Raw genomic sequence first — 26,307 nt, forward strand, 5'->3', positions numbered from 1 at the left:
TGGGGCTTTGAATCATCTGATCCTGGGGCCCCACATGCTGGCCTGTGGACATGAGTCATGTAGTGAACTTCTTATAAATCAAACGTGTGCACTTCAAAGATCTATCTGCAATTAAACCAGTAAAGTAGCCATATCGCTTAAAAGCATGAAGTGAATTACCAACAGAAAGCTCTTAAAGATTCAAAAGGAGTTTCACCGTGGAACTGGATGGAGGGGAGGGTTTGCAGTTTTTGTTTCTTTAAATTAACATAGTTCAAAAACCATTCACATAAAACAAATAACTCCCACCCCCGCACAAACCGGCCTTTGTTCTGAATTTATGTTTTTTTTTAATTGATAAAAAGTGGCCTTTCTTGTATGAAGCGATATAAGATAGAGAATAGCCGGCTGTTGTTGAGCCCTATGCATCTTGAGATACGAGTTTGGTAGCCGCCAGTCGCAAGCACCCTGCAGTTGTGGCGAGCGGCCGACAGGGGTCAGGAGAGCTCCACGCAGGACTGGCGGAGCCGCGCCCGAGCCCGAGCTCGCGAGCCAGAGCCAGAGCCAGAGCCGAGCTCCGCGGTGCGCGCGACGCCTCGGGTGAGACGGTCTGGCAGAGGGAGGGCCCTGGACCCTCTGGACCCTGGACCTGCCCTAGGCTGGGGTTCTCGACTGAGGGTCCCGGGTCTCGGTTCCATCAGGCGGACGTGGACTGGGCGTCCGTCCCCAAATCAAAAAGAGGCGTTCCTTCTCAGTCCCCCACGCTTGGCTGACACCAGCCTTGGCTCCACGTCTGGGCGTGGCTGGTTCACCTACGGTTTTTTCGCCTACGGTGGGCAACTCACCCATCTTCCGGAAGCGGGCCCGGCGCCAACTTTGTGTCTTGGACCGGATTGTCATGATCAAGGAGTTAGTATTGCAAAATGAGACTTGAAATATTTATATAGGGGAAGAAGTGTCGTTACCAGGTTATATGAGTTTGGGACTCGGGCCGCTGGAGGCGTGTCCTCAAGGCCCCAGCTCAGCTGTTCTAAAAGATTGCCTGTACCTCCTCATTATCCCTGGAGGTGTGATTAGGTCTGGGGCCCATATAGGAATCCGTGTGTGTGTGTGTGTGTGTGTTTTCCCCACAGGGTTGCCAAGTTTTGATAAAGGGTGTGCCCAGACCACACTTGGAAAACCATTCCCTTAGCTTCTGTTGCCGTCAGGACAGGCAGGCAAGTAGGAAAACAAAGAACGGGATGGTCGTCAGCAGGGGAACTGGGCTGATAGTGACCTGCCTAAAACTGGAGTGGAAGGAGGCAGCCCCCCCGGAAAGAGCGGTGCTGGCAGCTCGTGCTGCAGAGTTGCACAATGCATGTAATCAACCCCACACTCCAAGAACCCCGTGGCCCCTGCTTTCCCATTGTTCACGACTCAGACTTCACTTTTTTGGCTTTACTTTTAAATATTTTTATTTCACATATAGCATCTGTAAAATCATTGTTCTCCCCACGCTGGAGGCAGAGCTACATTATCCTCACTGACTGGCTGAAATACCCCATTCTGATGTTTTTGGGCTTCCAGCTACACTTTATTATTTTGAAAACTTTATTATTATTTATTTTTTGTCTGCACCATGCAGCATGTGGGATCTTTTTTTATTTTTTTATTTTTTTTTCCAGAACACATTTCAGTTGGTGCCAAAGCATGTGGGATCTTAATTCTCCAACCAGGGATCAAACCTGCACCTACTGCATTGCAAGCACAGAGTCTTAACCATTGGATTGCCATGGAAGTCCCCAGTTACATTTTAAGTCCAGCAAGACCACCATTTTAGCCACATTCATCTCCAACACAGTAGGGAGCAGGGTGGGAAACTGAAGGGACAGGGCTACAAGCCCCTCAGCATAGGACTGGGCTGGGGTTGGCAAGGAACGGATAGCACCTGTCACAAGCATCAGGCTGGGAACAGCTCCTGGCTACAGGCCAGGACCAAACGTCAGAACAGGCGCCGCTGGGCTGCGGACCAAGAAAACCAGGTCTCTTTTAGGGAACTCAGATGGAGTGGGACAACCCAAAACTGTCACACCCTGACTGTGCTCCATCCAAGCAGCCATGCAGTGGGGCTCCACGCTGGCATTCTCAGAACCCCTATTTCTGCTGATCTGGATTCTAGCTCCAGTTCTGATTTGGGGAAAACCAAATTGTTTTGATCTTTTTAAAAAAACATGGGGATGGTTTCCAGCAATTTATGTTTCCTTCTGGCTCCAAGACTTTTTCCACCCTGGGCTCCCTCCTTTCTTTAAAAATCACTGCAAGATCTGGAAAAGGAGGACTGAGTACTCCTCTCTCCTGTGGGTTGATTCCACCCCTGCGTCTCCCATCACCAGTGAGCAGGCTGGAAGCAGGGCCTGGATCAGCTGCGCTCCAAGGACACAGGGCTGGAGCCAGACAGAAGGCAGGAACAAGTAGACTGCTTCTTTCCCAAAACACCAGTTTAGAAGCAGATGGGTTTGCTTCATGATATGTTTAATACAAAATGGCAGCAGCCACTGTGGAGTGATAACAAATAGCCATAGGGTGTCCAGAGAAATGTGCGCAGGCAGCCTCGGCTGGAGTCGAGCCAGCCAACCCAGGCCTGCTGCCCAGTCAGCTGGGGGCTGTCACATGGCCAGGAATGGACAGTGACACTGGCAGGGTAGTGCTGGAGGCATCGAGCCCGGCCTTCACGAGCATGCAGACCTCTGCCCACTGTGGACTCTGGGTGGCACAGGTGTTCTGAAATGCCTGTTCCTAGAGCTCTGCCCAAGTGATGGAATTCCAGCTCTAAAAAATGAGGGACGGAGGAGGCTGCACTGACACACTGATGAAAGCTAATGCCCCACAGAAACTGGCAGAAACAAAGGCTGGGTTTTGTGGGTATTTTTCCCCATAAAGAAAAGAGACTACCAAGTTCAAATTAATGAACTTGGTAATACTTCTGGTGTACTTGAGCAGAGGGTTCCCTGGCACAGGCTCATCCGAGGAAAAGGTGCCCCTCCTGGGAGTGGGAGCAGCAGGCTCTGAAGTTACAGAGCAAGGGCACAGTCACCAAAGCCCCAGAGAAGCTAGCCTGTTTCCTGAGGAGTCCATGTTAAATCACTGCACACTTCTGGGCCGGTGGGTGGGGCTTGTTGGGAGGAGAGATGTGGCAGTTGTCCTTCCAGAGAAAGGCCTCAAGGTGCTGGGAAGCAGGGTGAAGGGTCTAGGGGTTAGTGGAAGTCTGCATTGAAAGCTCTGCCGATGACGAGCCGCCTCACTTCGCTGGTCCCAGCCCCGATCTCATACAGCTTGGCATCTCTCAGGAAGCGGCCCATGGGAAAGTCGTTGATGTAGCCATTGCCACCTGCAGCCATGGATGGGGCAGAGAAGAAAGACAGTGGGAAAAGTGATAGGCAGTGGGCAAAGCAAGGGAAGCAAACAAGATCAAACATCTAGAAATGGGCCAGGAGGAGAGACTGATTGAAGAGAAGCAGCAAAAGGTGGTGAGAGGGAGGGTGGACGGGGGTCGGGGGGTGGCCGGAAGGCCACTCAGAGTGCTGAGGATGCCTGGCAGAGGCAGGGGAACCACTGGCAGACATGGAGAAGGCGGCGGGAGGAAATTGCACAGTAGTTATTGGGTGCCAGGCCCAGAGCTGCACAAGTCACAAAGCCAGCCAGTGGTAGAGCCAGGATTTGAACCCAGCCATCTGGCCCAAGCCTGCGCTCTTAACCACTGTGCAGCAGTGAACTGAGGCTGTTCTACCTCTGAAGTGTCTCCTTTCCCCCATTTCCCAGTAACGGGACCAGGCTGGGGAGATGAGAGGAGGGCACTGCCGAAGACAGTAGCAACTTGTGGTCTCTGGTGGTTTCCCATTTGCTTTTCCATGTCCTCCCGGTAACTGTACTAAAAGTACAGGTCAGCTACAGCACAGGGTGAGGAGTGGAGGGGAGCCTCTTCCCGGAGGCAGCCACAGGCTCTGGGAATAGGGAGTGAGAGGGGCACTCACCCAAACACTGGATGCCGTCCAGGGCTACCTGTGTGGCACACTCGGCCGAGTAAAGAATCACCCCTGCACAGTCCTGCGGGCGGAGGCTCCAGGTCAGCAGGGTCAGCCGGGACTGCGCGCAGGGGGCCCAACCCCGCCCCTTCCCTGGTGTGTGCCATCCCCTGGGGCTGGCCCTCACCTTGGTAGTGCAGTGGCCCTCATCACAGGCCTTGGCAACGTTGTAGACGTACTGACGACAGGCCATGAGACGGGTGTACATATCTGCCATCTTCCCCTGCATCAACTGTGCCCAAAAGTAGGCCACAGGTCAGTGTGCTGGAGACACGCTCCTCTCAGAATCGCTCCCTTGTCCGCAGTAGCAACCTGAGAGCCAGGACTGGGGGCCCTCAGGCACAGAGAGGCGATGGGACTTGCCTAGGAGGGCAGACACGGCAGCGGGCCTGGAGTTCAGGCCAGAGAGCTGCCGCTGAATCGCAGACCTGGTCATCTACTCACAGACCAGAAAGCATGCCTTGGAATGTTACTCCCTCCCCACAACCAACTGGGCTTCACCCTCCAACCCTCCTAGGTTATTCACCTCAAACAAGCAGGAAGGTGACAGGAGACGGACTGCCTGACGGCTTCCAAAGCCAGGTAGCAGGCTGAGGAAACCAGTGCCCCAAGTATTCAAATGCATTTTTTGTTTGTTTTTTGGCCATATCTCAAGGCTTGCCGGATCTTGCCGAGGCTTGCTCAGGGAAGTCCCTCAAGCTCATTTTTGGACAAAGAAGAGTAAATGCCCACAGCACATGCCCCATTTGCTCATTTGTTAAAACCTGAAACCAGAGAATGAGTACATCTTCACAAAACCATGCCACTCACCTGGAAGTGGCCAATCTTCTGGCCAAAGGCCTCCCTCATGTGCAGGTAGGGAATAGTGTGGTCGAGGACGGCCTGCATGATCCTGCGAGAAGGAGAGAAACACTGAGGAGGGGCTTCGCTCTTATCCCACTGCCAGCTGTGTGTGTGCCGGGGGGATGCTAGTGTGGAAAGGCCTGAGGTGGGGGCAGCCAGGGGAGACAAGGAGCTGGCGTCCGAGGCAGGAGTAAGGAGCCTGAGGACGTTCATCACCCCTGCTCAGGCACTGCACTGACGGCCCAGCACTTGTGTCCCTTCCCCTGAGACCAGGTGGAGTGGTGGGACCCTGCAGAGATGTAACCCAGGCACCCTGCTGCTTCAAGTTCTGAGTAGCTAGTCAGGATGGCTCCTCAGGGTTTTGTCTGTCACCTAATGATATTTGTCTTCAGTGTGAAGAAAGCAAATGTGACAGGAAAGGTAACTTTTTTGTCTCTGGGAGAGGAGGCGCAGCAGCTGGGAGGTGGCCCCCGTGGGCCCCCAAGGGGAAGCTGCAGTGGGGCCACCTGCCAAAGAGCTGTGAGAGCCCCCCCACCCCCACCCCCAAGCCTTGCACTCACCCAAGGGGCCCACCGGCCAGCACCAGCCGCTCCAGGTCCAGCCCACTCATCAGCACATAGACGCCCTTACCTAGGTGACCCAGGATGTTGGCAGCTACGGGGAAAAGTGCCGGTCAGAGGGGAGCGGGCAGTCCACAGCCTCTTCATTTTTAGAAAAGCTGCTGGGTTTAGTAACAGGGCTCTCTCACAAGCCAGGTTATGTTGAGATGGCTCTGGTCAATACAGCCCTCCTCCCTCCCTAGCGAGGCCCATGGACAAAGCTGTCCAGGAGACGGGCCCTTTGGAGCTGGTGACGGAAACTGCTGAGCACATCCCCACCCTGGAAGCGAGGACACTGGGTGGCCTCGGGGGCTGTGGGTGAGAAGCTGAGTGCAAAGGGTTGACACCCCTGACCTGTCTTTAACGTTAGTGGAGTTTTTTCTTGCCGACAGAGGAGAGTCTGCACCGATCACCCTTCTCTAGATGCACCTTATAACCTCAGATGGTGGATTGCAGCAGGGAAGGGATGGTTTCTGGCTAAGGCACAGAGCCAGCTTAACTGATCAAGTCTGTGCCCTCCATCTCCTCAGTGCATCACGGGGCTGCTGGCTCTCCCACAGCATGGAGCATTTTCACTTCAGGGCAGAAATACTCGTAGACTGAACTGCCTTTCCTTCACTGACTCCAGTTCCACCCATTTATTCAGACAGCTTTTCAGCATCGTTAATGATTACCTCACACTGGCTCCACAGGCAACTGTACGTATGAGGCAATCCAAAGGATGAGAGTGGGGGAGGGCAGAGCTTACTTTTCTAGCCCAGAGACTGCAATGCCAGCCCCAGGCACGGTGTGTGTCCACACAGGAAGCATCACCCATCTCTGCAGTGACATTCGGGCATGCAGCTGCAGGGGCTCTGGCCAGGAAGGACAGCTGTCCAGCCTGAGACCCACACTTCTGGGCTAGTGGGCCAGGGCACAGTGGCAGGCCTACTGTCTGGCCACATGTGGTTGGTGAGCTAACACTGGTGAGGCTCTCTGACCAAGAGTCAGGCTTTCTTAGCGTGTGACGGGGTCAGGACAGGGCCTCCCTCATTTTCAGAGACTCACCAGGAACCTCGCAGTCTTCGAAGACCAGCTCACAGGTATTGGAGCCCCTCATCCCTAGCTTGTCCAGCTTCTTGGAGGTGCTGAAGCCCGGCATCCCCTTTATGGGAATAAAAGGAGGTCCTAATTACAGAGCAGCCCCCCAGGGGGCCAAGGAAAGGGAAGACCCCTGGGAAGCATCCATCCTCCCATCCAGTCCCCATCCTTGCCTGATACACCAGCGTTCCACTCACCAGGCCCCTACTCTGTGTGTGACTGCCCCATTCCTGGAGAAGCCAGCCCTAACACCTTACCCCAGCCTCTCTGCCGTTGGCTGCATTTCCCCCAGTTCTCACAGGAGCAGTGTTTTTCCCAGCTAAATACCTGATCCCCGGGGCCCTCCTGACTCTTCCTGGCTGTGGTTCCTTTCCTCTGGGGAAGTCATTTCTAAGACACTGCCCTGGCCCACTCAGTTCCTTTGCCCTCCTTGTCCCTCTGCGACCTGCACCTCATGGAGCTCCCCCTGGGGTCAACTCAACCACTTGTGTGCTTTGCACTCATCAGATGCAGAACGGTCGGTCAGGCAGGTGCCCAGCGGAGCAATGCCCTCCAGGAGGGCACTTCCCTTTCCTCTAGGAGACGCAAACACCTCGGCTCAGCCAGGAGAGTTCTCGTCTCGGCCACGTCCGTGTCCTCCAGTCCCTGTAGGACAATCTCCACCCTCTCCCCACACAGGGTACTGGAAACCTTTACAACACTCATCCTTGGGTGAGTGTCCCACCCACTGTCCACTCCCCTGCCCACCCTCCCTGGGGCCCTGGCCTGCTCCTTAGGAACCATTAAGCAGCTGGTTCCTCCACTAACTAACAAGGTCGGGGTTCCTCCGACCCCGCCTTGCTTCCTCTCCCTCAGTTCACCATTGTGCTTTGCTTACTCGCTCTCACACATCTCACTTTCTCTCTCTCCTATTTTTTCTCTTTACCAAAAAAATGGTTCAGTTCTCTCCCATTCCTAAAAGCCAACTGAAACTGCCAACTTTTCACTCTAACTCCTGCCGTCTGGCCTGTGCCTCTACTAACAATTCTTGGAAGGTGCAGTCTCTGGTCCCCACCAGCATCCTCCCACCCTCACCCTGTGGGTGGCTTGCTCCAGGTCCACCCGACACCCTGATGGCCCTCATCTTCCAGGATGTCCAGACAACCTGGCTCTGTGGACGGTTCCACTGTCCTCGGATTTGACCCCTCCTCCCCAGGCTCCACTTTTCGGCTACCCTCCCTTCAGCCTCCTCTCTTGCTCCAGCCCCATCCCAGGAGGGAGCCTTGGCAGAGCGCACCACACTGATGGTCTGTACGATCACTTGAAGGAGGTCATCTCTGGTGCCATTCTCAGCCTCCCACCATAACTCCCCCACATTCACCTTCTCCACAATGAAGGCTGTGATGCCCCGAGAAGCTGGCACAGCAGTCACATCAGTCTTGGCATAGACAACAAGGACATCTGCATCAGGACCATTGGTGATCCAGAACTTGTTGCCATTCAGGACATAGTGATCTCCTAAGGAGATTGCCGGGAGAAATATCAATAACCTCAGGTATGCAGATGACACCACCCTTATGGCAGAAAGCAAAGAACTAAAGAGCCTCTTGGTGAGAGTGAAAGAAGAGAGTGAAAAAGTTGGCTTAAAACTCACCATTCAAAAAACTAAGATCATGACGTCGGGTCCCATCACTTCATGGCAAATAGATGGGGAAACAAACGGAAACAGTGAGAGACTTTATTTTGGGGGGCTCCAAAATCCACTGCAAATGGTGACTGCAGCCATGAAATTAAGGGACGCTTGCTCCTTGGAAGAAAAGCTATGACCAACTTAGCATATTAAAAAGCAGAGACATTACTTTGCTAACAAAGGTCCATCTAGTCAAAGCTATGGTTTTTCCAGCAGTCATGTATGGATGTGAGAGTTAGACCATGAAGAAAGCTGAGCACAAAAGAATTGATGCTTTTGAACTGTGGTGTAGGAGAAGACTCTTGAGAGTCCCTTGGACAGCAAGGAGATCAAACCAGTCCATCCTAAAGGAAATCAGCCCTGAATATTCATTGGAAGGACTGATGCTGAAGCTGAAACTCTAATACTTTGGCCACCTGATGCGAAGAGTTGACTCATTGGGAAAGACCCTGATGCTGGGAAAGGCAGGAAGAGAAGGGGACAACAGAGGATGAGATGGTTGAATGGCATCACCGACTTGATGAACATGAATTTAAGTAAGCTCCAGGAGTTGGTGATGAACAGGGAACCATGGCGTCCTACAGTCCATAGGGTTGCAAAGAGTCAAACATAACTGAGCAACTGAACTGAACTGAACTGAAGAAGAGGAAGTTGGCTACTTGTACAAGCGGTGTGGGCCTGTCTCAACCAGTCAGTCCACCACCACTTCTGTTGACAAGAAACTGTCCAGCTGGCAAATGCTTCTGGAAACCCATCAGAGGCACCTCCAATCAACCCATAGGTCTGTCCCTCTGCCCATTCCAGCTCCCAAATCAAGAGCAGCCTCACCTTTCTTTTCTGCTTTCAGCTTCATGGAGACAACATCAGAGCCAGCATTGGGCTCACTCATGGCCAGGGCTCCGATGTATTCACCACTTATCAGCTGCAAGAAAAACCCCAAAGGGCCTCATTATGACCTGAAGTACCCAGTAGGGGCTCACTGGGACCACTTCTTGCCTGGTCATGTCACACCCCTACAAGTCCTCTCAGATCCGGGTACAGGAAAAGTCCTAGAAGAGAAGCTCTGTATCCACAAGGCTGAAGTTCTTTCTCCTTTTCCCATCATTCCCTTTGCAAGGGAAGCTAGTCTGAGGCTTCTGTTTATTAAAGTGCTCAAGTAAACGTTCAGTGACGCCTTGGGTGTTCTGGCCCTGTTTAATTATTTTTTTGACTGAAGTATCATAAAGCAAATCTCTGACCCCTTCCTAGCCCTAGCAAATTCAGGGCAGCCCACTACAGAAAGCAAGTCTGACCAGCCCTCCCCAGTGGGAGAGGAGCCTCATGCTGGTGTGTTCCTCCAGCCCCATTTCCTCACCTTGGGGAGGTACTTCTCCTTCTGGGTCTCGTTTCCATTCCGCACAATTTGGTTGATACAGAGGTTGGAGTGGGCTCCATAACTGAGCCCCACTGCTCCAGACACTCGGGATATCTCCTCCATCACCAGCACGTTTTCCAGGAAGCCCAGGCCAGAACCACCGTACTGAACTGGGGGTGGGGAGTGGGGGGTGCAGGGGAGTGGAAAAGGCAGACCAGGTTAAATGAAGACACTGTCTTACCTCTGTAGAGGAATACTGTGACAGCACCTATTCCAAGTTCCCTCTAGCAAAGTCAACAGGCGGATGGCTGTGGACCCTGCTTGCAAGCTCACAGGACTCGTTTTAGTTTTTTCTGCCGCCTCTGGTCAACTAAGGACTTCCCTGGTGGCTCAGATGGTAAAAGCGTCTGCCTACAATGAGGGAGACCCAGGTTCAATTCCTGGGCTGGGAAGATCCCCTGGAGAAGGAAATGGCAACCCACTCCAGTAGTCTTGCCTGGAAAATCCCATGGACGGATGGAGGAGCCAGCTAGGCTACAGTCCATGGGGTCGCAAAGAGTCGGACAGGACTGAGCGAATTCACTTTCACTTTCACTTGGTCAACTAAGGTGTGGTTCAGAAAACAGTCATTGCAACTCCTGCTTTATCCCAAACAGAGCTCTTTTTAAAAATGATTTTATTTATTTATTTGGCCACACCATGCAGTTTTGGGGATCTTAATTCCCCAACCAGGGATTGAACCCAGGCCCTTGGCAGTAAAAGCGTGGAGTCCTAACCTGTGGATCACCGGGGAATTCCATATTTCAGACAGATCTCTTAATGAAGACAAGAAGACCTGAGCATCCACTACTCAGAGAGCTTAAGAAGTGCATAAGTCTAAATTAATTTTTAAGTGGTTACATCATTACTCATGATGTAAAATTTCTACAATCAGCTTAAAATCCCAAGAACTGCTCCAAGTGGTGAGGGGGGTGCTGTAAGGAGAATTTTGTGGTCCACCTTTACTCTAATGCCCAGTGAACACAGGCCAGAGCAGGGTGGGCCATCCAGGTTTTGGCCGGTGAAGCTGCAGGCTGATCTCTTTACTGGGTACTGAAAGCCAGGCTGGCCTTTGCACCAGAGGCTAACATCTGAAACAAAGCCCACCAGCTCCTTGCCCTCATCTCCTGGAAACAAGCAGTAAGGCCTACAGGGGACTCTGGATGGGCCGAGGGATAGTCTATTAAATATACCATCTGGCCACCTCACATGGAGGCTCAGATGGGTGCCCCTCTCCCAAACCACCCCCCAGTCTGCTTCCAAATGAGCTCTTGGGCCAAGCTGTAGGCAGAGGACACACAGGCATCCCCCACAGGGACACACTGCCCTGAGTGGTTCTGCCTTCACACTACTGGTAGGGCAGAACTTAGGGACTAGGGGAGGCAGTAAGCCTGGGGTGTTAAGATCACTGCTCAATCTGGAGTTTTCTAAACTCCCCAGATCATTTGGGGGAACTTCTTAAGTGTGCAGAGTTCAAGAGTCTGGGTGACCCAAGTGAACCACACTGACCTAAATCCTTTATCTTGTTAACATCACCGCCTAAAGAAATAGCTCATTCTTGTCTGGGTGATTTATTGGGTACTTTCTCAGGTCCAAGGAGGAGGAGACTCTGGGTTACTTTGAGTAAGATCTTTTCTCTCCTTTCCTTCTTCTTTGGGGAATGTGTTAAAGGGCATGCAAAAAAAAAAGCTCTCTTTTGGGAAAGAAACCACACTCACCAGGGGCTGTGATGCCCAAGACTCCTAGGTTCCCCAGCTGCTTCCAAAACTCCTGCCAACAGAGACGCACAGTGGGTTGTGAGAAGGCAACCAGTTACAGGTGCCAGGCACCTCTGGAACAATGAGATGCAAGGGCTTCCCAAAAAGGGGCTGCATTCTTAGGGGTCTTTTATTCACCAGAAGACTGTGTGAGTCTTGCCAGGAAACAGTGCAATTCCCAGCCCAGCCTGGTCCAGCTCCCAGACTGCCCCACCCCTGTCCCTCTCAGTCTGGGCCTCACGACTTACTCGCAGGTTCTTGAACTCATTACTTTGGTCGATCTCCTGGGCCTGGGGGGCTAGATGCTCCTGAAGGAATTTAGCCACGGTCTGACGAAGCTAGAAGGAGAGAGGTGGATGGATGTTGCCAAAACAGTACATAATTGCCGCTGGGGACAGTGTCTCCACTACTGAGGACACTTTCAGGGAAACAGGACACAAATAGCCTCACCAAACAGCATCAAACTGAGAGGACCCACTAGTTTATGCTTCCTTAGAGGTGATCCTCACCTCTCTTTTTAAAGATTATTTTTTAAATGTCACTCCCCTACGGATATCATTCCATGGGCTTCCATTGTCTTTAAAAGACAAACTCCCTATACATGTATAACTGAATCACTTTGCCGTACACCTGAAACTAGCACAACGTTGTAAATTAACTATACTTCAATTTTTAATTGTTAAAGAAAAAAGACAAACTCCTTATCCAGGACCAGAAGGCCCTGTGAGGTAAGCCCTGCAGCTCTTCTAGCCTTCCCCAGTGCCCTTCTCATCTCCCATTCACTGTGCTCCAGACACGCTCCCTTCAGTTCATGGCACGTGTCAGGTTTTTTGTTTTTTTTTTTTTGCTCATTAACTTTTGACTAAAAGGAATAATTCAAAAAGAGAGTAGAGCTTGTTCCTTGGAAGGAAAGCTATGACAAACCTAGATAGCATATGTTCATTGGAAGGACTGATGCTGAAGCTGAAGCTCCAATACTCTGGCCACCTGATGCAAGGAACTGACTCATTGGAAAAGACCCTGATGCTGGGAAAGATTGAAGGCGGGAGAAGGGGATGACAGAGGATGAGATGGTTGGATGGCATCACCGACTCAATGGACACAAGTTTGAGCAAGCTCTAGGAGATATTGAAGGACAGGGATAACAAGAACAAAAGAAATTAGAAACTCCTTCTGGCAGGAAATCTTGAGAACTGGAACTGAGCATTTCCTGCCTGAGAGGATTCAAAGCTCGGTCTGCTGCCTACTGCAACTGGATTTTTGGAGTTTTCAGCAAGCTTAGGCCCACAGGAGAATCACATTTCTCGGAAATTCAAGCCAGTGTCCAAGTGAACAGTCTCCTTCCGCCAGGAATAACTCCGGTTCCGCTTCATTTGTAACAACCTCTTTAAAGTTTTTTTCAGCTTTGTGCTTTGACCCCCATAGGTTGAAGAAATAGCCAGACTCCCTTGTGCATTTCAACTCCACCCTCAACCCCAAGTTGTGTATTTGAAAAAGATTTAATGGTGATGATTAACCAGGTTTGAGAACCACAGCCTTAGACAGTATTGAGGTGTAAGAGGACTTCAGAGAGATTGAGGGCCCTCTTGGCAAACGAGGGTAATCCTCTGCCGATTCACCAAAACATCCCCTCATGCTCCCCCGACTCCTGTCTCCCAGGAGATTTTCTGTCCTCGACTCCTCGCCTAACTTCCGTAACCAGGCCTTGATGCCTCCACAACGGGATGCTCGGGCCCGCGGCCGCCCCTGCGCTGGCGAGCTCAGAGTCCTCAGATCATTCATTGCTACTGTGTGAGCGCCAGGCAGAAAAGCGCCCGGGTGACCACCGACCACCGATAAGAGGCAGGAGGGTGAGCCTCCCTACCTGCTTCTGCTCCTCGTTCAGCCCATTGACTGCATCGTCCACAGGCAACAGCGAGTTGGTCCGCTGGGTAATCAGGCCAGCAAGAGACTGCAGCGGCGGTCGCATCCTCCAGCTCGCCACGCGCCGACCCAGTAACCAAGCCGCAGTCGCCATTTCTGCCTTGCCCCTGGAGCTGAAGCCCAGGCAGCTGAGAGCCAGCCCTGCGAGCTCCACCAATCCCCGGCTTTGCTGCCTCCACCCAATCGGCGAGGGGGTGGGTCTCCAGCAGCCAATCATCCTCAGCTGACCGCCGAAGGACAAGCTATCCAGGCACCAGCCAATCAGGCACAAACCCGGCGAAGTGGGTGTGCTTGGCGAGTAAGCTGTATTTGCCAGGGACTTGTCCGGGTTGCGTTTTTGTTTTTGTTTTTGTTTTTAAAGTGGAAGAGCAGAAAGTCTTTTTGAGTAGAGGATGCAGTATCTCCGCGGCGTTAAACATAGCAGTACCTAATTGCAGACATCTGTGGGAAAACAACTGTTAAAACCATAATCAGGAAATTCGCTGAACGTCCCTCAACGCTTCCACTCACCGAGGAAGGTTCGATTCCTGGTGGGAGAAATAGGATCTCGCCCGCCAGAGACCCGGGTTTGATCCCTGGGTGGGGAAGGTCCCCTGGAGAAGGAAATGGCAACACTCTCCAGTATTCTTGCCTGGAGAATTCCACGGACAGAGGAGCCTGACGGGCTACAGTTCATAGGGTCGCAAAGTCGGAGAAGACTGAGCGACTAACACTCACTTTTTCACTTTTGACGCTGGCGGGGCCAAAATAGTTAACAACCACAGTTCAGTCGCTCAGTCCTCAGTCGTGTCCTACTCTTTGCTACCCCATGAATTGCAGCACGCCAGGCCTCCCTGTCCATCACCAACTCCTGAAGTCCACCCAAACCCATGTCCATTGAGTCGGTGATTCCATCCAACCATCTTATCCTCTCCTGTCGTCCTTATCCAAGGAAAAACACGTCCTTATCTATCTTGTCCTCCCCTTCTCCTGCTCTCAATCTTTCCCAGCACCAGGGTCTTTTCAAATGAGTCAGCTCTTAGCATCAGGTGGCCAAAGTACTGGAGTTTCAGCTTCAACATCAGTCCTACTAGTGAACACCCAGGACTGATCTCCTTTAGGATGGACTGGTTGGATCTCCTTGCAGTCCAAGGGACTCTCAAGAGTCTTCTCCAACACCACAGTTCAAAAGCATCAATTCTTCGCCGCTCAGCTTTCTTTATAGTCCAACTCTCACATCCATACATGACTACTGGAAAAACCATAGCCTTGACTAAACGAACCTTTGTTGACAAAGTAATGTCTCTGCTTTTTAATATGCTATCTAGGTTGGTCATAGGGAGAAGGCAATGGCACCCTACTCCAGTGCTCTTGCCTGGAAAATCCCATGGGCGGAGGAGCCTGGTAGGCTGCAATCCATGGGGTCGCTAAGAGTTGGACACGACTGAGCGACTTCACTTTCACTTTTCACTTTCATGTATTGGAGAAGGAAATGGCAACCCACTCCAGTGCTCTTGCCTGGAGAATCCCAGGGACGGGGGAGCCTTGTGGGCTGCCATCTATGGGGTCGCACAGAGTCGGACACGATTGAAGTGACTTAGCAGCAGCAGCAGCAGCAGCAGGTTGATCATAACTTTCCTTCCAGGAGTAAGTGTCTTTTAATTTCATGGCTGCAATCACCATCTGCAGTGATTTTGGAGCCCAGAAAAATAAAGTCAGCCACTGTTTCCCCATCTGTTTGCTCTGAAATAAGTGATGGGATCGGATGCTATGATCTTAGTTTTCTGAATGTTGAGCTTTAAGCCAACTTTTTCACTCTCCTCTTTCACTTTCATCAAGAGGCTCTTTAGTTCTTCTTCACTTTCTGCCCTAACAACCACGACAAATCTGCAAACGGAAAAACATGGAATGCCCCATGCTTGGCAATACATTGTCAGAGTAAATCTAGGAGAAGAACCCTTGCTCTAGGGTGCACGCTGGTTATAACTCAGGAAATTTGCTTTATTATGTAGCAGAGTTTGACTTTGATAGAATTTTATGGGAAGGGGGTTGTTAAGGAGTTGCTGTTTTCCTAATTAATGTACCTAAGAACAGAAGTCAGGGCTTATTTTTAACAGGGGTGGGGTAGAGGTGGACCCAACTCAGGTTGGGCTGCTCCCCACTGGAAAGACTTGTGTTGGTTGGATAGAAAGGATTGCTTTATTCAGAGGGCAACCTGGGTTGAAGGCAGATTCTTGTCCAAGAACCAACTCTGTGAAGATTTTGCACTAACTGAATGTTTTTAAAGGGAGAGAGCAGGAAAGCTAACTGCAGTTAACCATTTGGGGTGGTGGGTAAGGGGATGGGGGTCAGAGTCTTCCTGATCTTCCACTATGTGCAGACTTTCTTCTCAACGGTTGGTGGTGAGGTAACAGGGTTATTCCAGAAATCTGGTGCTCAGCCTAAAGTTCCTGTTCTCCACAGGGGTGGCCTTAGTTCCAGCAGAAGAACTCAAAAATATTGTTAGGTATATTCCTTGAGGAGGAACCAGTCCCCTGCTTTGTTATTGTACTATAATTTCTTGACTGCTCCTTTGTTTCTGTCGTCCCTCATTTTTCTGTTTCAGTTCAGTTCAGTTGCTCAGTCGTGTCCGACTCTTTGCGACCCCATGAATTGCAGCACGCCAGGCCTCCCTGTCCATCACCAACTCCCGGAGTTCACTCAAACTCACGTCCATCAAGTCGGTGATGCCATCCAGCCATCTCATCCTCTGTTGTCCCCTTCTCCTTCTGCCCCCAATCCCTACCAACATCAGAGTCTTTTCCAATGAGTCAACTCTTTGCATCAGGTGGCCAAAGTACTGGAGTTTCAGCTTTAATATCATTCCTTCCAAAGAACACCCAGGACTGATCTCCTTTAGGATGGACTGGTTGGATCTCCTTGCAGTCCAAGGGACTCTCAAGAGTCTTCTCCAACACCACAGTTCAAAAGCATCAATTCTTCGCCGCTCAGCTTTCTGCACAGTCCAACTCTCACATCCATACATGACCACTGGAAAAACCATAGCCTTGACTAGACTGACCTTTGTTGGCAAAGTAATGTCTCTGCTTTTGAATATGCTGTCTAGGTTGGTTATAACTTTCCTTCCAAGGAGTAAGCGTCTTTTAATTTCATGGCTGCAGTCACCATCTGCAGTGATTTTGGAGCCCAAAAAAATAAAGTCTGACACTGTTTCCACTGTTTCCCCATCTATTTCCCATGAAGTGATGGGACCAGATGCCATGATCTTCGTTTTCTGAATGTTGAGCTTTAAGCCAACTTTTTCACTCTCCTCTTTCACTTTCATCAAGAGGCTTTTGAGTTCCTCTTCACCTTCTGCCATAAGGGTGGTGTCATCTGCATATCTGAGGTTATTGACATTTCTCCCAGCAATCTTGATTCCAGCTTGTGCTTCTTCCAGCCCAGTGTTTCTCATGATGTACTCTGCAAACAAGTTAAATAAGCAGGGTGACAATATACAGCTTTGATGTACTCCTTGTCCTATTTGGAACCAGTCTGTTGTTCCATGTCCAGTTCTAACAGTTGCTTCCTGACCTGCATATAGGTTTCTCAAAAGGCACGTCAGGTGATCTGGTATTCTCATCTCTTTCAGAATTTTCCACAGTTTATTGTGATTTTTCTGTTTAGCAACTGTTTAAACCTGCCCTTTGGCACTCAGGGAAGGTCTAGGAGGCTGAAGCCTCTTTACTACAAATAAGAAACAGGGACATAGGGACATAGAAAGGATTTGTACCCATCACAGGGTCCTAATCTTGGCTCCCTGTCCACCAATGCCAAATAGGTATATAGAGACAGGGTTTGGAGGAAACAGAAGAGAGGAGCTTTATTATTTTTGCCAAGCAAAAGGGAAACAGCAAACTAGTGCCTCAAGAACTATGCTCCCCTTTTGGGGAATAGGGAGAGGTTTTATATCCTCTTGGAGGTCTTACTTTATTTTTTTTCTCTTGCAGAGTTTCTGATGGCCACAGCTGGCATCAGACAACTTAGCAACCGATCTTGTGTCCCTGAGGTTATCAGCCCATGACCTTCTTTCTGAAATGCAGAATGCTACAAGAGAGTGTAGGGGGAAAGAATGCCAAGTCCAGAGGGCAATCTATAGAGAGTCAGAGAGACATTAGCTTTGTGAAGTACAAGTCCAGCTACAAGTGTTTGCTAGTAATAACAGATAAAGAATAATGAAGATTGTTTAACTCTCGTAGGCCTGTTTGGCTGTTATGTGCCAAAGGCTGTTCACTCACCTCTGTTTTTGCTGCAACACCGCTCCATTTCAGGGAGGCAGAAAGGAAGAATCATGTATGAGGGGAAAGAAGAGAGCAGATAGAATTCAGCTTCTGTCCCTTTCCCTGCTTTGCAGTTTTCCACTTCTGTTGTGAGTTCGTGTGTGTGCGTGTGCATGTGTGTGTGTGCGTGTGTGTGTGTGTGTGTTTAGGGGTAGGGGATGATGTCAATGCTCTTGAACAATTCATCTCAGATAGTTTAGTGCCCTGAGTCCAGGAACAGTGTTGCAATCCTGCTGTCTAGATATGGAATTTAGACAAGTTTCTTGGATCTTTTCAGACTTTACTTCATTATATACATATATTTTTTTTTTGGCTGTGCCACATGACTTGTGGAATCTTAGTTCACAGTTTAGGGGTTGAACCTGTGCCTTTGGCAGTGGGAGTGCAGAATCCTAACCACTGGACTGCCAGGGAATTCCCTTTCATTGTCTTTATTTTTTTAATTTATTTATTTTTTATTTTTCCCCTATTTTTTGGCTGCAATGCTGCATGCAACTTTTAGTTCCCCATCCAGGGAAGGAACCTGTGCCCCCTGCAGTGGAAGCTCAATATGTTGACCAATGGACTGCCAGGCAAGTGTCTCCTTTCATCATTTTTAAATGAAAATAATACCACCTAATGCAAAGAGGAATAAAGGAAATTACATATTTAATAGCAACGCTTTTTGATCCTTCTTACAGTACCCCATTAGTCCAAGGTTTCAAACACAGCTAAGACAGAAGCCAGGCTCTGTCAGCTTGTCTAGACTAAAATGCTTTCTTCTTCAGCTCACTGCCTTTCATATCAAGCCCTATCCCCTACCCCACAGGTGGGGAAGATTTTCAGAATAACCTGATATAGATTGTGGTCAAGTTCTCTACATTTCTGGTGATCTGCAGACTCATGACTGTGAAAATCTTCTATGGGTGCCTTCCAGTTTATCTCTTGGAGCCATTCCCTTGCTTTACTTGCACTGTCAAGAACTAGTAAGTACAAGCTGGTGTAAGTTTGAATATCCAGGCTTATAAATTCTTACTATAAAATGAAATTATTTAGCAAAACCCAAGGGATCCTGTGAACAATCTGGAAATTCCTTAGTTAAGGTCTTAAAATTCTGTCCTAGTCCAAGGGTGTAAAGGTAAGAACAGGCTCCCCTCTACGTGTAGGTTTCTCCTTAAAGAGGGTGACTATTACCTAAGGGGTATCTTTGTCCTTTCCCTTAGATTCCACAAGTTCTTCCTTTGGGATTACAGGTGGAAGAGCAGAGGGATCAGGATAGGGATGCTCAGAAAAAAGAAGACACAAAAGAGCCAAAGTAGGAGAAGAGAAAGGAGGAGAAGCAGTGATGACTTATGAGGTCTTTTCTAATCTAGTCACTGTTTCTGATAATTTCTGATTTGTCTCTTGCAGTGAAGCCATTTTATCTTTCCCTTACTTTGAGGCTTCCAGGTGCCAATTAAAATGTCTCCATTCTAGCTGTTTGATCGTAAGCCTACTTTTTCTAAGTTAGTGTGCAAATAAACCAACTTAGGTAAATCAAAAGTGCCCCATTTTAGCCATCTCAGGAACAAATGATTTTTGGTCAGACCTTGCCGTTAAGTTACATACTTGCAAGTGTCAGTTTCTTAAACCCAGCTGAAGTTCCTATAGGTTCATCCAAGAGTTGTTCATCCAAGAGTTGCTGGGCCCTTGAGGCACAGGTTCCCATTATTGATTTGGTAGTCTGGTTCAGGTGTGAGATACCATCTGAACAATTTTCTGAGGACAGTGTGGTGGACTGGGTGTGCACTAGTTTCCCCAGGAGTTACCCTTGGGTCAGTGCGCCTCTGTCATGTGTCTCAGTTTCTCCTGGTGACAGTCTTTAGACTGTCATGCGTGCTTGGAGCGCTGTTATCAGCCTCTGTGGTGCCCCCCAGAGGGGCAGTATTTACTTAATGGTCATAGCAGGTTCCTAGCAGGTTCCCTTGTAGGACCACTGCATGTGGTAAGGATTGACACATCTGAGGGTAGCCTGTGGCCGATAGGAGCAAAATGTCCCTTTATTCTTCAGAGCTGAAGAACTCTCTCTCATTTCACTAACAAAAAATTTTGTTCAGACCATGTATCAATTTACCCTTTTTCTTTAGTTTAAGTTGAACTTAACAAAAATCAGCCACATATGTTTTCCCTGGACTTACTCTGCAGATCCCCTTGGGACTCTGCCTAGGAAATGCATGGATGCCCCTTAAGATGAATAAAAACTAGTCCAAATAAAACTTTCAGGATCATCACGATGCATACATGAGCTCTGGATGTATGAGGAGAACTCACCAGAACACCTGGTGAGAGATGCTGAGAAGCTAGTGAGGCTCAAAATACCCATGCTGGTACTGAGTACCAATTTGAGGTGTCTTCCAGGTATCTTCTGGTGGGTGTCTCTGGTATTCTGCCCACTACACCAAGCGTATATCAATGAAAAATTAATCAAGTCAATCTATGAAAGAAATTTGAGCCAAATTTGAGGACTGTAACCCTCAAATTTGGGTTCTGAGAACTGTTCCGCCTGTGAGAAGTCAGTTACATAAACTTTCTGAGACAGAGGGCCATACATTAGATCTGGGGTCCCCAACCTCCGGGATCTAATGCCTGATGATCTGAGGTGGAGTTGATGTAATTACAATAGAAATAAAGTACATGATAAATGTAATGCACTTGAATCATCCAAAAACCACACCCACCCTGCCCTACTCTTGTGAAAAATGGTCTTCCACAAAACTGGACCCTGGTGCCAAAAACTTTGGAGATCATTATCATTAGATGATGTGTTTACACAATCCAGTTTATGCAGTTTACTTAATCCAGATCAGTGCACTGTCATAGGAATCTGATTTTAAGGCGTCTTGTTGATGCTGGAATGTTGCTGTTTGCGGTCGAGCAGGAGTTACCCTTGCATCAGTGTGTCTCTGTTGCGTGTCTCAGTTTCTTTAGACTGAGACAATAGTCTAAAGACGTTCTTTAGACTGTCTTGTGTGCTTGGAGTGCTAAGTTATCAGCCTCTGTGGTGCCCCATTCCTGCCAATGGGGAAGGTTTTGCTGATGCAAAATGCAAATACACAATGCACAATAGAGGGGAGACAGGAAGCTAAAGGGCAGAGAACATTTTTTTAATATTGTTTATTCTTATCTTGGGACTTCTCTGGCAGTCCAGTGGTTGACTCTTGAGCTTCCAATGCCAGGTTGCCCTGGCCCCAGGGAACTAAGATCCCACATCCTATGTGATTCGGCCAAATAGACAATTTTTCTTGTCTTGCCATAAAATTTTCTTTCATACAACCTTATCAAAAGCTGCTTTGGTAGAGTAATGAGACATGAAGCCAGATTACCCATAGGTGAAAGATGAAATCACAATGGAAATTAGAATATGCTTTTAAAGGAAAGACAAATAATGAAAATAGGACTTAGCAAAACTTTCGAGATTCAACTACCTGGCCCTTAGAGGGAAGTTTATAGTTGTCAATGCATATACTGTAAAAGGTAAGAGTTGAAATGGATTTATCTATCCTTCTATTTTAAGAATCTAGAAAAAGAACAGTAAATTATAACCCCAAATATAGATGGAAATGAATAATAAACAATAGAATTATGAAATAGATAACCAAAAAAATCAACATAAAAATTATAAGCCCTAACAAGACAGATCAAGAAAAAAGATAAATTGCAATTTACTAATATTGAGAATAAAAGGGCAGACTTCAGATCCTTTATAGATTCAAAAAACGATATGTTGAGCAATTCGTTCTGTTCTATTTAACAGTGATGAAATGGACACATCAATTTATGTGAAGTTCGAGAAGAGACAGTACTCATAGAGGGTGATTTCCTGTCAGATTAGTGCTCATCTCTGGAGGGGGCAGTAATTTATCGACCTGTATGCTTAAAGTTGGTACACTTTGTTGAGCCTCATTACATTTTATTTTAAAATTCTAGTGGTGGTGGTGCTTAGTCACTCAGTCATGTCTGACTCTTTGATCTATAGCTGATGGGATTCTCCAGGCAAAAATACTGGAGTGGGTAGCCATTCCTTTCTCCTGAGGATCTTCCTGCTCCAGGGATCAAACCTGGGTCATCTGCACTGCAGGCAGATTCTTTACCATCTGAGCCAGGGTAAAATATACATAAAATTTGCCGTATTTAAGTGTTCGGTTCAGTGGCATTAAGTACGTTCACAATACAGTGCAGCCGTCACTACTGTCCATTCCCAGAACTTTTTCATCATGCCAAACAAAAACTGCAGATGTTAAAATAACTCCCCCTTCACTTTTCCTCTCTGTCCCTGGTAACCTGTAACCTGTATACTTTCTGTCCCTCTGAATTTGCCAACTCTAGGTACCTTATAAAATCGTTTTCACTTTTAAGCCAAATTGGAAGGCAAGAGAACAATGAGTTCTTGAGATTGTTTGTTTGTTTTGGCCGTGTGGCACAGCTTGTGGGATCCTGGTTTGCTAATCAGGGATGGAACCTGGGCCTCCTGCAGCGGAAGAGCAGAGTCTTAAACGCTGGAGCCAGGGGATTCCCTGTATTCATTTTTAATGTGGAATATTTTTTTTAAGTCTTTATTGAAATTATTATAATACTGTTTCTATTTTCTATTTAGGTTTTTTTGGCCTCGAAGCATGTGGGATGGAACCCAAATCCACTGTATCGGAAGGCAAAGTCTTGCACTGGACTGCCAAGAAAGTCCTGGAATGATAAAACAATTTATTTAATTAAAAAATATTCATTTATTAATTTTGAGACTTTTGACTGTTAATCGAGGGTAGGTAGTAACTTGGAGGGAATGGCAGTGGGTGCTTTGTTTTTTAAGGTGGTTGTAATTTGAGCCCCAGTTAAAGTTGAGAGTTCCCAGTTGAGAGGGATATTGAGTATTGGAGGCTTGCCAATACAAGGTAAAATCAGGGAACTAAGGAGAGAGAGCCAGAGACAGAGAAGAGAGAAGAGAGTAAGAAGGATATAGTGTACAGTAGTGAAAGTTAAAGGGCAAGATTAAGAAGATTATCATTTGCCAAGGTACATTTTGAGCTTTATCAATAATCATCAGGATTTGAGTACCTCTGCCAGACGAGAAGGCAATGGCACCCCACTCCAGTACTCTTGCCTAGAAAATCCCATGGGTGGAGGAGCCTGGTAGGCTGCAGTCCATGAGGTCGCTAAGAGTCAGACACGACTGAGAGACTTTACTTTGACTTTTCACTTTCATGCATTGGAGAAGGAAATGGCGATCCCAGGGACAGGGAAGCCTGGTGGGCTTAGTTGATGGCATATGGGTGTCGGGGGAAAGAATCTACATACATAAAGGTTTTGAGCGAGGGTGACAGAATAAGAATTGGTTATAAAATTAGGATATAAAAACCAGCTTGCAGCCCATTCCCAGCCTACTCACTAAAAACTGGTCTTTTGCAAATTCTCTCAGTCTAATTTCTTACCTGTTAAGTAGAGATAATGTCTGTCTTAATGGATTGCTGTAAAAGTGAACTATGGCCAGCACCAAAGTCTGGCTGCTGCTGCTGCTAAATCGCTTCAAGAGTGGGATTGCTGGATCATGTGGTAGCTCTATTTTCAGTTTTTAAAGGAGCCTCCATGCTGTTCCCCATAGTGGTCAAATCTTTCTTTATACCTTTGCTGTCATGGTCCTAATACATTTGATTCCTGTTTTCCCGATGTCTTTGACCCTATTCTCTTAATCCTGCCATCCATCTTTCATACAGTGCTAGATTAATTTTTCTAAACATTCATGATGATGATTACCTGATCAAAATGTGTTAGTGAGTCATTATTACCTAGATTAATGGTTCCCAGATTGTGATCCACGACACCACTGGGCAGCAAGCTCCCTGGGATGCTACAGAATAAACTTTAGGGGAAATCATAGTGATACATATTAGACAACATGTGAACTACTAGCTTGAAGAAGGCTAATTTCAAGGTTAGATCATGCAATATTCCTCTCAGTATCAAACAGGAAAGAAAGGTGGTAGTGTCCAGTTTGATTCCAAGGTCTGAGAAGCTAAGGTGCCCAACATCTTGTTAGTAATAACTGCAGTTATTTAAAAATAAAAATACCTTTAGATTTTTGTGTATTCTTTTTTCAAATATCTATTAAGTTGTTCAGACATTAAGTGCTTATCATTTGGATATTAAAAAAAATAGAACTTTTACATGTTTATTTCGGCATGTCATAAAATATTGAGATACTAGGAACACTGAACTAAGACAGTTTGGAAACCTCTGGCCTGCCTTTGAAGAACTTAAGGTTCTTCAAAACTTCTAGTAACACCATGTACCCATAAACATGTACAAATAAACATCACATATAGTATATTACAAGTGTTCCCTTAAGCATCAGAACTAATCTCTTAAATTCAACCCTCTGACCAAGCCCAATCAGTGTTCTTACTCAGTTCTTCAAGACTCATCTGGATATTCCCTCAAGTGTTTTTTTTTTTTTTTTCCTCTATCTCTCATAGTTTTTTCTCCTTGGAAGTTCCAATTATCCCTTCCTTGGGTTTGACTCGCTAGAATGCTCACAGACTCAGATCTGGTTTATTATAAAAGGATATAACTCAGTAACAACCAGATGGGAGAGACACACGGGGCAAGGCAGGGGGAAAAGGCATGAAGCTTCAAGGTCCTGTGTGCGCTCCTCTCCCCTAATCTCCGCACATTCATCAACCTGGGAAGTTCTCAACCCTCTAGCTAACCTCTCCAAGTATTACTTTTCCGTCAACTCCCAGGCTACCTCCTCCATCAAGCCTTCCCTTACCAAACTGTTAACTACCATAGCACATAACCACATCACAGGACCCACTGTGTAATAAATCATTGCTTTTGTTATTTACCTTTATGTCACCTGTGCAATGTTTCGCTGCGTGTACTGCAAGCATCTTTGAGGTGAAGAATGTCACGTGACATTAAAGTTTCCTATAGCAACTAGCAACATGGAGGTTGCAAATCACAAGGAGTTCAGGTAATGCATGAATTTATCCAGGCTCCAGACCAGATTAAACACCCACATACCTCCACATGTACAAAAGGGAGATGGAGCAGAGGTTGGAGGGCACAGGAGAAAAGGCAAAGTGCACAAATGCTGATTGGTGGAGCAAAGCAGAACTGTGGGGCAAAAGGCCCCTGTGAGGCCAGGCCTCGAGCTAACAGGGTTTGTACATTGGGAAAAATGAGTCATGGAGAAGCTGACATAGGTTCATTCTTAGGAGTTAACTAGGGAGGCAGGACAAGGAGGTGAGGATCTCACAGCTGAGTTTCCTACCCTTTCTCTCAAGAAGCAAGTAGAACTCTTAAGGGGACCAGAAACGCCAATTACAGATTCACTTGGGTAAATAACCTTTTGGGGCTTCCCTGATGGCTCAGATGGTAAAGAATCTACCTGCAACACAGGAGACCTGGGTTTGATTCCCGGCGTCAGGAAGGTCTCCTGGAGAAGGGAATGGCCACCCACTCCAGTATGCTTGACTGGAGAATTCCATGGACAGAGGAACCTGGTGGGCTACAGCCCATGGTGTCACAAAGAATTGAACACAACTGAGCAACTAACACTTTCACTTTTTTTCTTTCAAATAACCTTTTAAACATTCTGAAAATGGTTAGAATATCCAGCTCTTCTGTGAATTATTTAACTGGGTTTCCCCCTCAAAATATTTGAGACATAATCAACTGTGTGAATGCAATATGGGCATGAAGGCAAAGAATTTTAACCCTATATATTAGGGTGGGATGTTACTTGAGTTGATTGGGTGCCTCTGGACAGTTCCAGTAATAATAAAGAGTAGGGGGAGTTGGTGAAGAAATTGGGAGGTCCAGGGAAAAATGGGAGATGGCTAAAGTCAAAGTCTGCCTAGTTTGACTAAGAAATGAAATATGGGGAATTCCTAGGAGGTCCAGTGGTTAGCGGCTTCCCTGGTGGCTCAGATGTTAAGGATCTGTTTGCAATGTGGGAGACCTGCATTCAATTCCTGGGTTGGAAAGTCCCCTGGAGGAGGGCATGGTAACCCACTCCAGCGATCTTGCCTGGAGAATCCCATGGACAGAGGAGCCTGGCAGACTACAGTCCATGGGGTCATAAAGAGTTGGACATGACTGAATGACCAAGCACACCAGTGGTCAGGGCTCCACACTTTCACTGCTGAGGGCCCGGGTTCAATCCCTGGTTGGAGAACTGGGATCCAGTAAGAAAAAAAAAGGAATTATGGCTGCACCTTTGGTGAACCATGGGGGAAGGAGGGGGAGAGAAGGTCTGCTGTGGACTTCAGATGACTAATAATCCAGCGGGCCAGGTCCAGGATTGGCCACGCAAGGCAACAGCAGAGATTAAGCATATTTAGGAATACAGGCAGCTGGTGACACAAACCTGGTGGAAGGAGTCTGGCACACACTGCTGCAAACAGGGAACACCCACAGAAGACTGACTAATGCTCACAGAAGAGGGGGTGGGGAAGGGGGCCAGTCATAGAGCACTTAAAATGAGTAGAAGAAAAATACTCTGGGTTAAATAGAAGAAAAACATTCTGGGTGAAACTGTAACCTTGAACTTGTTAACAGATTAGTTCAGTAGTATTCAGTGGCCATATTTAGATTAAAAAGCTATTTTCATTTGTCAATGCTGCAGTCTGAATAGTTACAGAAATATTTATTTAAAGTAACACTTTATAAAAAAAAAAACAACACAGAAATGA

The 26,307-nt window shown here is 47.7% G+C and overlaps 1 protein-coding gene across 2 annotated transcripts; it reads right to left on the bottom strand.

The window, feature by feature from the left end:
• Positions 1-1,406: 1,406 nt before the first annotated feature.
• On the bottom strand, positions 1,407-13,413 carry IVD (isovaleryl-CoA dehydrogenase). Of its 2 annotated transcripts, none has more exons than XR_015134945.1 (12): positions 13,246-13,413; positions 11,630-11,719; positions 11,343-11,394; positions 9,586-9,755; positions 9,060-9,153; positions 7,923-8,059; positions 6,530-6,626; positions 5,444-5,537; positions 4,851-4,932; positions 4,168-4,403; positions 3,990-4,062; positions 1,407-3,346 (listed from the first exon to the last, which is right to left on the bottom strand). XR_015134945.1 is itself a non-coding variant. In XM_086321917.1 (12 exons), the coding sequence occupies exons 1-12, from the start codon at positions 13,396-13,398 to the stop codon at positions 3,213-3,215; spliced, it is 1,281 nt and encodes a 426-aa protein (XP_086178043.1). In that variant the 5' UTR covers positions 13,399-13,413; the 3' UTR covers positions 1,407-3,212. The 2 variants fall into 2 exon arrangements, 1 of the variants encoding a protein (XP_086178043.1); XM_086321917.1 differs by having other exon boundaries at positions 4,168-4,272.
• Positions 13,414-26,307: the final 12,894 nt, after the last annotated feature.

Source organism: Bos grunniens, chromosome 10, assembly GCF_055505025.1.
Source record: "Bos grunniens cultivar Pamir isolate PY7600 chromosome 10, Bosgru_T2T1.0, whole genome shotgun sequence".
Taxonomy (NCBI): domain Eukaryota; kingdom Metazoa; phylum Chordata; class Mammalia; order Artiodactyla; family Bovidae; genus Bos; species Bos grunniens.

Excerpts from the sequence above, each read along its gene's own strand:
- IVD (XM_086321917.1), bottom strand. The coding sequence starts at position 13,398 with ATGGCGACTGCGGCTTGGTTACTGGGTCGGCGCGTGGCGAGCTGGAGG. Across the intron at positions 9,154-9,585 it reads AGGAGAAGTACCTCCCCAAG|CTGATAAGTGGTGAATACAT; the intron begins GTGAGGAAATGG and ends TTTTTCTTGCAG. Across the intron at positions 8,060-9,059 it reads GCTGAAAGCAGAAAAGAAAG|GAGATCACTATGTCCTGAAT; the intron begins GTGAGGCTGCTC and ends CAATCTCCTTAG.